This window comes from Anser anser (assembly GCF_964211835.1).
Source record: "Anser anser genome assembly, chromosome: 20".
NCBI lineage: Eukaryota > Metazoa > Chordata > Aves > Anseriformes > Anatidae > Anser > Anser anser.
Window position 1 is genome coordinate 1990282 of NC_139741.1, and position 14091 is coordinate 2004372.

General features: G+C 44.2%; 1 protein-coding gene across 1 annotated transcript in view; it reads left to right on the forward strand.

Annotated features, from left to right (window-relative positions):
• ACACA (acetyl-CoA carboxylase alpha) overlaps positions 1 to 14091 on the forward strand; it is a 124616-nt gene that overhangs the window by 22039 nt on the left and 88486 nt on the right. The window contains exons 9-22 of the mRNA XM_083806085.1: positions 1 to 27; positions 923 to 1132; positions 1673 to 1843; positions 4888 to 5049; positions 5632 to 5795; positions 6581 to 6731; positions 7078 to 7181; positions 8036 to 8117; positions 8249 to 8394; positions 9625 to 9775; positions 11102 to 11236; positions 12103 to 12249; positions 12769 to 12957; positions 13562 to 13662. Coding sequence (XP_083662211.1) covers positions 1 to 27; positions 923 to 1132; positions 1673 to 1843; positions 4888 to 5049; positions 5632 to 5795; positions 6581 to 6731; positions 7078 to 7181; positions 8036 to 8117; positions 8249 to 8394; positions 9625 to 9775; positions 11102 to 11236; positions 12103 to 12249; positions 12769 to 12957; positions 13562 to 13662 — 1940 coding nt within the window. The remainder of the gene's footprint in view (positions 28 to 922; positions 1133 to 1672; positions 1844 to 4887; positions 5050 to 5631; positions 5796 to 6580; positions 6732 to 7077; positions 7182 to 8035; positions 8118 to 8248; positions 8395 to 9624; positions 9776 to 11101; positions 11237 to 12102; positions 12250 to 12768; positions 12958 to 13561; positions 13663 to 14091) is intronic.

The following is a 14091-nucleotide window of genomic DNA, read 5'->3' on the forward strand; positions in this document are numbered from 1 at the left end:
GATGACTTCCCCAACCTTTTTAGACAGGTAATTATTTCCATTGATTTGTACTGTCTCATTCTAGATGTTTACCTTGGAGAAGAGAAGGCTCCGGGGAGACCTTACAGCAGCCTTCCAATATCTAAAGGGGGCCTACAGAAAAGCTGGGGAGGGACTCTTTGTCAGGGAGTATAGTGATGGGACAAGGGGAAATGGCTTTAAACTGAAGGAGGGGAGGTTTAGATTAGATATAAGGAGGAAATTCTTCACTGTGAGGGTGCTGAGGCACTGGCACAGGCTGCACAGAGAAGTTGTGGGTGCCCCATCCCCGGAAGTTTTCAAGGCCAGGCTGGATGGGGCTTTGGGCAACCTGGTCTAGTGGGAGGTGTCCCTGCCCAAGGCAGTGGAGTTGGAATTAGAATGATCTCTAAGGTCCTTTCCAACCCAAACCATTCTGTGATTCTGTGATTCTCTGTTCAGGTTTGGTGGCTCTAAGAGCACTGTATTGGAAATGTTGAAGAACTAAAAAAAGACACTACTACGTGTCAGAGCCTGTTCAGCTGTTTTGAACCATGAGTTCATGCATTCTTTCTTCTCTGTGTTGGTAGGATTTCAATACATCTGCATAACCAGAACAGTTGTCAAATACCCAGCATCCTGGTAGATGCTGAATAAATCCAAATAATGGAGAGTATTTGCAGTGTAAATGTAAAATGCTGAGGGGCACAAACCTTCTTTAGCTTATGGATTATTTAGGAGAGCTGAGATGATGGAAACAGCACTCCAATTACATACAAGCAAACACAAGGTATTTTCAGCCATAAATGGCCCAGGGGAAATGTTATGGATACCTGTTGGTTCAAAAATGAGCTTGGGTTGATCGTGATTAAGACAGTTGTTTACAAAAAATGATTTGTCCGTTTATATGCTGTCTCTGCTATAGGTTCAAGCTGAAGTCCCAGGCTCTCCAATCTTCGTAATGAGGCTAGCCAAGCAGTCCCGCCACTTGGAGGTGCAGATCCTGGCAGATCAGTATGGCAATGCCATCTCTCTCTTTGGTCGGGACTGCTCTGTGCAGCGCAGGCACCAGAAGATTATTGAAGAAGCACCTGCTTCTATTGCGACTTCGGTGGTATTTGAGCACATGGAGCAGGTGAGAGAGGCTCTGAAAATTCTCTTTCCTTATGAGACTCTAGAAATAGCCAGGATTTTTTTTTTTTACATTGCCAGTAACTTTACGTTGTTGAATCTTTTAATTTTACATTGTTGAATCTTTTAAAAGAGCAGTTTAGGGTTATGTGTCTTGAACTGCTTTATGTGGACAACCACTGACATTTCCAAGCATGAGTCCACCGTGTGCTAGCAAAAAGTTTTAGAGCTCTATTGAAAACTGCTTTCACCTCAAAAATGGGAAGGAAGTGTATTTTAAATGCATATTGTCACATTAAAAACAAACTGCAGGAATTGGATGAATTTTCTAATGCTGACTGTTACAAATACGCACTTCAAATTCTGCCCTTTGTAAACAGTGTAAATGAAATGGCACAGGAGTTTTGGTTTCCAGGCTATGTGCTTTCCTTTGAGCAGTTCTTGGGCTGGGTACAAGCTTTTGGATGTTTTAGGATGCCACCAAAAAGTCTGAAGTGGATGGGGTGGCTGAACAGAACAAACACTCTTCTTTCCTGTGTCCTAGTGCGCAGTGAAGCTTGCCAAAATGGTGGGATATGTGAGCGCGGGCACTGTGGAATACCTCTACAGCCAGGATGGCAGTTTTTACTTTCTGGAGTTGAATCCCCGTCTGCAAGTGGAGCACCCCTGCACGGAGATGGTAGCTGATGTTAATCTGCCGGCAGCACAGCTCCAGGTGAGTCAGGACCCAGGTCCCAAGCTTCTGGAGGCTTTCAAAGGTACCGGAATTGTGGTATGGTGAAGAGGCCTGACCACGAAAAACCTGTTCTGCTGAAGCCCTAGTAAAATTAGGGGGGCGGACTCCTGTTGAGTCACTGCCAGGTTTCTGCGTTAAAACTGGATCACACACTAATGTTATGCAGATGACTAGATCTTGGTACTGATAGAGGAGAGAATGTTAGGAAAATGTTAGAGAGCGTGACCAAATATGGCCTATATCCTCAAGTGCAGGTAGGTGTTACTTGTATCCCCCACTCTTCCTTCCCAACAAAACCACCCAACAATTAATAGACCTGTTTGGGTACTTTACCAGCTTGGGATTTACCTTCTGTGGCTGGAGCAAAACAACTGTGTTTCAAAATATTCTTCCCCTTCTGTTAGGACTGTTCAACTAAGTGACGGTTCTACCATTTGGTTCTTTTGGATTTGGAAAGCAATGAGAGGTTATTTTCTAGTTGTTCTGGACTGCTTAGGGAGACCTTCAGTTAAAAGGAGTGTGAAGCAGCAGAGGAATAAAATGTAAAGGTAGGAAAACCGATTTAAGGAAAGGTTGTGCGTAAAAGGCCTGTCTCAACAGGCTTTAGACATGAGTAGTTCTTAAAGCTCTAAAATTATTTTGTTGAATGAGTTGGCTTCTGAGGTTAAGAGAGCAATCAACTGCTGTGCCAGTTTTGAGCAGTGCATCAGCCACTCCACTGCCTCCAAGGGAGAACAGTATTCCCAGAATTTCTAATGACAAAAGAGAGGGAAAAAAGAACAGACAACTGGAATTTTCATCTTTCAGCAAGTTCAGCAGTTGTTTGGAGTTCAGGAAAGTGACTGTGATCTTTTTAATTTTGATTAGCAGTTCCTGACTTCCAGGGCAATTGTTTCCACTTCCCCAAGCCCCTCACTCATAGCAGATGGTTCCTCTTCCTAGCTGAGGCCCCTGCTCTTTGGTCCTTCTGCAACATAGGTTTTGTGCCTAATAATTAGGTACTCAAGTAGATGTGACAAGACAAGTAGACAGTGACCAAGAATTTGTCTTGATTTATTGCTTTTTCAAGGGGAGGTCATCACAATGAGAGACAGTTATGGTTTATATGAACCCATAGGCTTTTTGTTGTTCTGATCCCCCCAAAATAATGAAGGAATCCTTCACAGACGCTGTAGAAAACATTTGTTGCACACTCCATGCTGCCGTGCTGTCTCCCTCTTCTCAGTCCCAGTCTTTTCCATTGGTGGATAAACGCCACAGTCCTCTTCCCTTCCTTCTGTTTCTCTGTCTTACAGCACAGCAGGGACTCTAGGTGTATTTTTCCTTTCATTTTCTCATCTCTCCCATTCTTACCCTCTTGTTGCCTTTCCCATTTTCTTTCTCCTCCCTGATGTTCATGTTTTGAAGTTTATTGGACAGATGGTGGAGGAAACAAATAGTTGAACTGGAATGTCTTCTAGGCTGTTCTTGGCTAAGAGCTAGTTGCAGGAGTGTTGGAAACTCGTAGCTCTGCTAACCTAACTTTTACTTTCACCTTTATTATTTTGAATTCCTGCCTTTCCTGAAATTGCAAGATGTGTCTGTACAATGGAGAGGCCAAGGTAGAGGCCATCAAATTGAGTCTAGTGCTCTGCACGCTCTGTGACAGACAATCCCTCTTCAGTGTCGTCAAAGCAGAGAGCTCACAGGAACCAGGTTGTATCAGTCTCCTTGCAAAAAAGGAAGACTGGCTGTTGCATGGGAGATGCAGCTACTTGGACTTGCATGATGCAGTTTGTCAGCCATCGCTGTGCTTCATGCAGCTGTGGCTGGATTCACTGTGCTGACTTGGCCCAAATCTCATGAACGTGAAGTTCTCTTCTTGCTAAGCCTTTGGAGCAATTTGCTTTGGGTTTGGAAAGAAGTAACTCTCTCAGCTCTGTCACCCAAGGCACTGGCAAAAGATGTTGCCCTTCAAGGATGAGCAGCTTGTTTTGAATGCCTGCAGGCATGAAAGGGTATGTGATCTGGTAGGAACTGGAAAGCTTGAACAGACGTACGTTTCCAGACCATAAGTGCTTTGGCATAAAGCTAGCTCCCTCTGCTTGGCAGACACATCATGACTTCTCTTATGCTATGGATCTCCCATCCAATTGCTAGCAGTCAAGACCATCATCATTTTATTTCAGCAAGCAGGAGGAGCAGGATCATCTTCATTTTTTCAGGGGGCCACTTGGTTTTGGCCTGAGCGTTCTCTCGGCAGGTAATTCCAGTAGCTCTCTGTATGTATTTGCCAGGCATTGAGAGTTTTGTAGCTGATCAGATGCTTTCCTCATTGTTTGGGCACTGTTGTTGCATATTGCTGATGCTAGATGCAGTTTCATAGAGGGGGGCATTGGTGCAGTAACCAGTTTGGTCTTTTCTTTCATCTGTTGGTGTCTGGCTAATAGACAGCTAAGAGAAATGGTTGAACTAAAGCTCAGCCTTTTTGAACTGTAGCTGAAAAAAAAACCAAAAAAACACAACCAAAACCAACTAAAAAAACAACAAATCAAACAAAAAAAAACCAGTTAATGACTACTGGGACTTTAGTCCGTAAGGCTGCGGTCAGCAGCCAGTTCTGCGGGTTACCCTCTCTGCAGTTCATGGTTGCGAAATTCCACAAAGGTCTCATACAACCAGTTAGGGGCCATCTGTCTCACTGGCACCTTAGTATATTTTTAACAGGCCTAATGTATGCCCATCCTCAGCTGACCTAGCACTGGCCGGCCTTCTTTGGAGCCCTTTAATCAGTCAATGGAAAATACTGTCTGAAAGGCTTAAGGTGGCTATTACGCTCAGTTCAGCTGTCCTGAGAACTGGGAATGTTCCAAGATGTGTCCATGGAGAAGGCTCACATAAGAAAACAGGCACGTGTATTTGCCATACTGGAACTGCGGCGTCAGCTTCTGCAGAGAATTTGTGGAATTAGTTCTTCAAGGAAGAACGACTCTGGGAGTAAAGCAACTTGCTTAGTGGTGGTAAATACTGTTTCTCCCCCTTAGATTGCCATGGGGATTCCGCTCCACAGGATCAAGGATATCCGAGTGATGTATGGTGTTTCTCCATGGGGAGATGGAGCTATTGATTTTGAGAATTCAGCTCATGTTCCCTGTCCACGTGGCCATGTTATTGCTGCACGTATCACCAGTGAGAATCCTGATGAGGTGAGTGTTTTAAATTCTGTAGTTCCTAACTACACTCTGATAACCCCAAGCTTTACAGCTAGGTTCAGTCCTGCTGCTGTTCCTGGAAGGTTTGGCAGCATCTTAAAAAGATTCTTCCCTTATCTTCCTTAGCTGATAGCTCTCTAGGCTGTGGTTAGACACTAGAAGAACATGAATGGGCTGACACAGGTGTGTTGTACAGTATGTTTACCTTTGTCTCCTCATCTTCCTGGGATATAACAGATTGTAGCTATGCCTTAGCATTATGACTTCTTTCTGTTGTGACTTTATTGTCCCCAAGCATGCTGTCATTATTAGCTGCTAAAGTGTTGTTGACCTCACAAAAGCTAAGGTCTTCGGTTTTCCGTAGTTTCTGAATTGCAACAGTTCCTGCATTTCTGTATTCTCGAGAACCATGCTGTGCTTTGGCACTGAACTCTTTACAGATTCAGCCTGAACTTAGCTATGTGTGCATCATGTTGCAGTGCAAAGAGATGCTCTTTAGAACTCGGATTACCCCCCTAATTCTGGATTATTTACTCTTTCTTTAGGGTGTATAGCAATGTCTGTCTGTCTTTACAGGGGTTTAAGCCTAGTTCTGGTACAGTCCAGGAACTGAATTTCCGCAGCAATAAGAACGTCTGGGGCTATTTCAGTGTTGCTGCTGCAGGAGGGCTTCATGAGTTTGCTGATTCTCAGTTTGGTCACTGCTTCTCTTGGGGAGAGAATCGTGAAGAAGCCATCTCGTAAGTAAAAAAATAGCTTGTTTTGGTCCTTTTTAATCCAAAGCGCCATGGATAAAACTAGACTTCTTTATTTTAGGAGTTTTAAGAGAAGTTTCCCTCTCTTAACTTGCCTTCCATGTCATGGTCAGGCTTTTCATCCCATCTTGCTTTGCAATTCCACTGTGTTGCACCTACATTTCTAGACTTTTTGGTTACTTCTCTTTATTTTTTTCCTTTCTGCTTCATTCCTGCCTTGCATGCCTGCTGCTGGGGTAAGATACAGCTACCATTCTGTTGAAGTCCCTCTGAGAAAGCATTCAGGTGGAAGGCTTCTAATTGGAACAACATTGATAACTTACTATGCGTTGTAAACCACTGTGCGTCCTCGTGATGTGGAACATAAAAGTCCTATTGTAAGACAGGACTGTCTGACCCATCATCCCAAGCCATTTTTCATCCAGAGTCTTTCCACTGTTCCATTCTGGGTGGGATGGTGACAGCGCCTGTCATTCTGTGTATACTTCTTGCGTGTAATAGGTACTTGGATGATGATGACAGCAGGAGCTCCTGATCTCGTAGCTGGTGCTGGCTGAGCTTTTCTGGTTCACATCAGCAGCAGATTGAAGAAAATCAATATTCTTTAACTCCCAAGCGTGCCACATAGGATCTTGCTCCAGTGCATGTATTCTTCTGCTATTCTTTTCCGACTAGTTTTTCCAGGCAACTCATGGGGAACTATCTAGAGTTACCAGCTTGCACATTACTGTTAATATGGGATGGATAATGGGTATTCTTTTCTTTTTCAGAAACATGGTGGTGGCTTTGAAGGAGCTGTCCATCCGAGGGGATTTCCGAACCACTGTTGAGTACTTGATTAAACTGTTGGAAACAGAAAGCTTCCAGCAGAACCGCATTGATACTGGCTGGTTGGATCGGCTTATTGCTGAGAAAGTACAGGTGCGGATGTTTGCTTTACATGACTACAAACTGGAGAGAGGGAGAGGAAGAGGAGAAGGTGGAGCGGAGAGAGTGAGAAACAGAGAGTAGGAAAGCTTGGTGGATGATGGTTGCAAGAAGACAAGGATTTAGGAGTGCTTAATTCCCACTCCTAAATCCTTAATTTTCTACTTTACAAATTAACATTTTCACCAGGCTTGATTCTTCTTTAGGTCACTGTTTTGTCCGGGGAAAGTGGTTTTAGAGTTGGCCATAAAAGCATCTTAGTGTATGTGAGAAATAAGGCTAGTATTTTGGCTTTTAGGCTAAAGGAGATGTAACTGTTTTATGTACTCTTTCTTTCTAGGCTGAAAGGCCTGATACCATGCTAGGAGTGGTATGTGGAGCTCTTCACGTGGCTGATGTGAGCTTACGGAACAGTGTCTCAAACTTCCTGCACTCTCTAGAAAGGTAAGCTGCAGGCTGATTGGGTAGACAGCTGACAAGCAGATTGTAATTATTTTTGACTTGCAAGTTTTGTTCAAGTACAGTACAAGCCAGAAATGCACAGAGCTTGCTATCTGCTCTCTGTTCTCTGGTAGCTGTTTGTCTACCAGCCTAAGAAAACTGGCACATATCTATGCATCTCCCCAGATATCCCCTGCTGTCTGAACAGATTGGTTTGATTTCTAGCTGTTTTGGCAGAAGCTTCAAGAAATGGTGCAGAAATGTGGAGTTCTTTTTCCCTTTGTGCTGCCACACCAACATTTTAGGGAGTCTTGAATCACCATATACTATCCTCCTGTTTTGACAATTGATTTAATTTTCCAGATTTGACATAATTTTCAAAATTGAATGTTTCCCACTAGTACTTAGAAAATCCTATCTGTTCCTGCTGGCTTTAAAGTAGAACAGGCACTGTAGGGAACCTAGTCATAATGCTCCGTCAGGCTAAACCTGGTATGACCCAGGCAAATCCATTTTTAATAGTACCTCCCTTCAGTGTCGTGTTGGTGACTCCACACTGCAAACAGGGGGAAGAGCTGCTTTATCCCAGTGCTAAGTCATGCTATAAGTTCTGTAACTTGGACTGTGATGCTTCTTTGATGACTCAAAGGCAAAAGCTGGTGAATGGAAAGCAAAGTCGAGGTGATCTGTATGGGTAGGGAGAGGTGGACTGGCTTCATCAAGTGGTTGTGTACCTCTTTTAAGAAGAGATGGTTTAAGAGCCTAGTTCTTGCATACGTCTTTGACTTTCCTTGGGCCCCTTATAGCCGTTTCATGGCTTCTGGAAAGCATGTTTTGTTTTGTGCTTCTTCTTCAAGGGGCCAAGTTCTGCCTGCTCATACTCTGCTAAACACTGTGGATGTGGAACTCATCTATGAAGGGCGGAAGTATGTGCTGAAGGTAAGTTGCACAGTGTGAAGAACCATCCTCTTGCCACCATTAGTTGGAAATGTCTGTGTGCTGCTCTGGCTTAATCTTTGTAATACATGCCATGTCTCTTGCATGTAATACTTCTTCTTGTGGATCTGCAGGTGACCCGACAGTCTCCCAACTCCTACGTGGTCATCATGAACAGCTCCTGTGTAGAAGTCGATGTGCACCGGCTGAGCGATGGAGGACTGCTCCTGTCCTATGATGGCAGCAGCTATACTACTTACATGAAGGAAGAAGTGGACAGGTAGCAACCTGTAAAATTTATTGTCTAACATTTCCATACAAGTCAAGATTAGGGGTACTCCTAACCTTATGCTTCCCAGTGATCAACTGGGAATGGAAGAGCTTACTGGACGTGTTATTATCGATGAGTTTGCAGGGAGAAGTTGTTTTCATCTAAAGAGCATATCCGGGATACTTTTACAAGAAAGATCTGAGCGCGTACTGATGTGGTGTATATTCTCCTGCTGGCTCTTTAAAAGTGCCCTTTTTGGATTATATCTGGTCACCTGGGAGAGGAACTTAGTACGCTGACCAACCATTTGATTTGTAGGTTGCTTAGGTGAGCTAGTGCTTAGATCCCCGTTTCCCTTAGACGTAGTTTTTTGATCGACTTGTGATTTCTGTGAAAGTGTGAGAAGTTGTTCTTTCCGTGACCCTAAGCTGGGTAATCTGAAAGACATTGAAGGAGACCTTGGTCCTCACAGAGGAAGATTGTGTTATTTCTTGTGGGATGCTGAATGCTTTAGTTTCTGAGATGAAACACGTGGAGGTGAAAACCAGAATGTCAGTAAATCTCCACCTTCTGGATTTGGAATCACATTGCCCCCTCTGCTGGTTTAGTTTCTATGGCAAATGTAGCAAATCTGCTCAGGAGTTCAGAGAGAGTTTGGATAACTTTCTGGGTTGGCAAATGCTATAAAGATTCAACCTTAGTTTAATGCATGGGTACATCCTGCTCTTTTCAGCTTTGCTCCATGTACAAGAGGATTTTGCATGGGGTTTGTTGAATGTGTTGTGTGTTAAGTATGGCGAGTGCAATCTCCACTAATATCAGTTTTTGTTTATATGAATTCCTGAACTTCATTGGTTCTGGTTCTAACAGTGAGTGATATCCACGAGTAGAGAAGAAATGTGTGCAGTGTTGCTAAGGGGGCTGCAGTGAGGTGGGTACCGGTCTCTCTTCTCAGGTGACAAGTGATAGGACACGAGGCAACGGCCTCAAGTTGTGCCAGGGGAGGTTTAGATTGGATATCAGAAAGAATTTCTTCACAGAAGGGGTGGTTAGGCATTGGAGTGAGCTGCCCAGATGTCGGCATCCCTGGAAGTATTTCAGAGATGTGTGGATGAGGCATTTACCGACATGGGTTGGCAGAGGACGTGGAGTGTTAGGTGGATGGTTGGACTTCATGGCCTTGAAGGACTTTTCCAATCTAAATGATTCAATGATTCTATTTTTCCTGTTATTTCCTAGGTATCGCATCACTATAGGTAACAAGACCTGTGTGTTTGAAAAGGAAAACGATCCCTCCATCCTGCGCTCGCCTTCAGCCGGGAAGCTTATTCAGTATGTGGTGGAGGACGGCGGACACGTGTTTGCAGGCCAATGCTTTGCAGAAATCGAGGTAAAAGTCTCAAAGGACTGAGTAGGCTGCAGCTGCTGGGTCTGTCCATGCAAAAGCTGAGGAGGAAATAAATTAAATGTTCTGGAACTGGGAATTGAGAATGAGGAATCATTCTGAGTATTTCCTCTCCAAATTTTATCTGTGTTTTAACTTGGACTAATGCAGGAATCAGCAAATGGAACGGTGTGGTGGGGAAGAAATTAACAGCTGCAATTTGAGCATTAATGACTGCATCAGGCGATAAGCAAAATTTGTCAGCCATGGGAGCTATTATCATGGTTATTGTCTTGCTGTGATATCAAAGGAGAGTGGGATCCATGTGTTCCATGTCTTCTAACTATGGTGAAGAAGGCCTTCTGTTTGTAAGTCCCTGCTTAGCACTTACAAAGACTCAGAAGCAGAGGTATATGCTGGGATTAAGTAACAAATTAAGACTTCTCTGATTACCTGATTATTTATCAGGTTGATCAGACAAGTTAAGCTGAAAATAAACACCACTCCTCCCTTCTCCCTTGGAAGTTACTTAACACTTCGAGGGGAGGAGGACTAACAATTTCTGCGGCATAGTGAGGAAAGCTTGAGAGGTTGTGTAGGAGTCCATGGCTCAAGACAGATTTGAGGGAGGGAAGGGTGTGTTGCGAGAGGGGCAATTAAAGCAGTTGCAGGGATTGTGTAGGAGAAAACTATCAAGCCATAGATCTAGATATTTTATGTAAACTCTTTTACACTGCAACTGAGCGACAGCTAAGAAGGCACCACCTGCTTAATTCCTGTATTCCCAGTTGTGGTGTGTGCTACAGCAGTGGTAAAACTAGACTGTCCCCCAAACCCAACTCTTCTGCTCCAAAGGCAAGAGCTTCCTTGGCTGAACTGAGAGCATCTCTGTTTGTGAACAGAAGGCTGAGACCTGTGACCTCTAGAAAGTAATCCTAATTCCCTCTGCTAAAAGCAAGTGTGTTGCTGTAGCGTTTGACAGTGGCTCTCCCATTTCTAAGAGTACAGCAGCTGCAGTAATAAATTATATCTGCAGTAGTAAATTATATCTGCAGCTATCTGTGTTGAATGTGGGACCTACTTGCGCATCCATCGGTCCAAACAGCTTCCTGATGCACTAATTTGTGGCCTAGTAATTTGTTCTACCATTCACTTAAATTCCCGGAGTTTCATTCACCATGTGTGTACGTTCAAGCCTTTGAGAAAACCTGAATACAAAAGGTGGTCATGCGGGTTTGTTGGTCTGCGGTAAGATATTGGCTGCTAGCTCACAAAACTAGAGCCATCTGGGGAGAATGAAAGCTGAGTGGATAACCTGTTTCCTTGCTACAGGTGATGAAAATGGTGATGACACTAACAGTAGGAGAATCGGGCTGCATCCATTACGTCAAACGCCCTGGGGCAGTGTTGGATCCAGGCTGTGTGATTGCCAAGCTCCAACTGGATGATCCCAGCAGGGTTCAGCAGGTGAGAAGTTGCAGGACGCACAGATGTTTGCTGTGTTTTTAATAGGGGAACGATGTTGAGAGTGCTGCAAGATGGTCCAATGAGCTGAACCAATTTCAGATTTGTGCACTGTGATGGAATTGTCACTGTAACATTTGTTACATGAGGACTAGGACTCGGATTACTGTCTCGTCCTCTGATTTAGGCTAAGCTTTTGTACCATTCTTGTTGTGCTCTTATCTCAGTGCTATTGGGGATACATGGCTGTTGATGATATTGGTGGTTGGCCAGATCTTCCTACCTGCTTTATTCCTCTGCACACTTATTCTTTTTATCTTGGACTCTTCTTTGTGACTCTCTTCTGGAGGACAGGCTCCAAGGTGTCAGACCCTGTGAGAGCAATGGTAGTAAATCTGGATCTTTTTTAAAGTGAAAGGCAAACAAATGTATTCATTTAGCACTGGTAGGCTGGGATGTAGCTGATGGTGGTGGAAAAGAATCTATCATTCCTTTAGCAGTAGCTAGTTGAAAATTCTGGGAGGTTGTCATGCAGGGGGTAGAAGGTGATTGTCAGCATAAACAGTTGTCCTTTCTTCTGCTTTCTGTTGAAATTTTTGTCATCCTTGATATAAACAGTGATATCAACTGTAGCATATTTGGGAGAGAGGCTGGAAGCTTGTTTTGTGGGTGAATACAACAATACACAACATAGAACTGTTGGTGATCCAGCTCATAACTTCTGTCTCTCTCACCCAAGAGCATTTTCGACTTTGGGAATTCTTCCAAATTAAATCTGAGCCTTCAGCTGAGGATAACTGGAGGTTACCACCATGGCCAATGCCATTTTGGAGGGTTAGTGACACTGTGGTGCTTGCTTGTGTTTCCAGGCTGAACTGCACACGGGTACCTTGCCACAGATCCAGAGCACAGCACTTCGAGGCGAGAAACTCCATCGCATCTTCCATTATGTCCTAGATAACCTGGTCAATGTGATGAACGGATACTGCCTGCCAGAGCCCTACTTCAGCAGCAAGGTATTGTTTACTTCTTGTTTCTGAGAGCAAATACTCCTTCTGTTCAAGGTAAGGCTGGACAATTTGTGTGTCACAGCCAGGGGACCAAGAGTCAGGGCTGTACTACCTTGCTAGTGCCTGCTGGCTTCTGTTTTCTTTCTTGGGTTTCCCGATAGCCAGTCTCACCAGGGGCAAGGTGGGATACTCCCATCTGTGGCGCCCAAAACAGAGCAAAAGATAGGAGCTGAACTTGAGCTTTACTGCTTGTGTCTGCAGCCCGGTAGGTGTGAGCTGCCAGCACAGCCAGCTGTGGTAGAAGTCCTGAAGGGAGGAGGAATGAAGGTGAATGAATCTAAGCAAGGTTCTGGTGGAAGGTGGCACAGAAGCTTTGTTACCTACTGCAATTCTCCCTTTTAGTCCCTGTACTAGCTGTGTGGTGCAGCAGTGCTGACGAAGACCTCACTGAACAGCGTTTCCTTTTCTCCCTTCTTGCTGCTTATTTTTTTCCTTATGCTTGTCTTTACACTGACTTGTCTCTAGGTGAAGGGCTGGGTTGAGCGACTAATGAAGACCCTGAGAGATCCATCTTTGCCTCTGCTGGAACTTCAGGACATCATGACCAGTGTTTCTGGACGGATCCCACCCAATGTGGAGAAGTCCATCAAGAAGGAGATGGCCCAGTATGCCAGCAACATCACATCAGTCCTTTGCCAGTTTCCCAGCCAACAGGTGATCAACCACACTTATATAGAGGAAGAAAAAATGTTTTTTGTTGGGGCAAAGAGAGGTATAAAATTCCTTTAAATCAGCTGGAGGTTATATGGACCTGAAAGGTACTTTTGAGTCTATGATGTTCATGATGAAAGGTACTTACCGGATCACTTAAGCTTAAAGGTTTGCCTTCTTTACCTGTGCTGAGGGCTGTGTGTTCTCTGCTCAGTATAGCTTTAGTCAGGCTAGATTGGGAATTGGAAGCAGTTTAATCATATCAGTGGCCTTGTGGGCATTTATTTACTTGCTTTTTGGCTGGTATGTATGCTACAGTGCAATTTCTAGTGTCAACATATCCTTAAAAAAGAATGGTTGCGACTAAGGAAAGCCTAATCAGGTAATGAGATGTTGGAAGATGATTTCCTTAGTATATGATGTTGTGCATCAATTTTTCTGTCATTGTCAGGCCATTAACTTCCTTAGTAGTTTAAGGCTTTGGCTTTTGCTGAAGTCTGCTGGAGCTCTGGTCTGGTTTATCTGGATGTCCTCAGTTTCTGCCCTAGTTGCTCAGCCAGATCTTCCCATCCAGGACTGGAACTGTCATGAGACTTCTCTCTTTCAGATTGCCAATATCCTGGATAGCCATGCAGCCACTTTGAACCGCAAATCAGAGCGTGAGGTCTTCTTCATGAACACGCAGAGCATTGTGCAGCTTGTACAAAGGTGAGCTGTTTTCACAGAAGCATTAAGGTTGGAAAAGACCTCCAAGATCATCTAGTCCAACCGTCCCCCTGCCACCAATATTACCAACTAAACCATGTCCCTAAGTACGACATCCAAGCTTTCCTTAAAACACCCCCTGGGACAGTAACTCCACCACCTCCCTGGGCAACCAGTTCCAATTCCCAACCACTTTCTGAGAAGAAATTTCTCCTAATTTCCAACCTGAAAAACAGTGAGGGGACCGTGTGTGCGTGGCTCCTGGCTGCCTGTGTGAAGCACACATACGGATCCTTCCTTTTTCTCTTTGCCTTATGAAAGAAAGATTTAACTTCTGTCCTGACGCTGATCCCATCTTGGGCATTTTGTCAAGCAGCTGGTGTGTCATGCCTTTCAGCTACTAGAGTTGTGATATTTTGGGAAGTAAAAGGG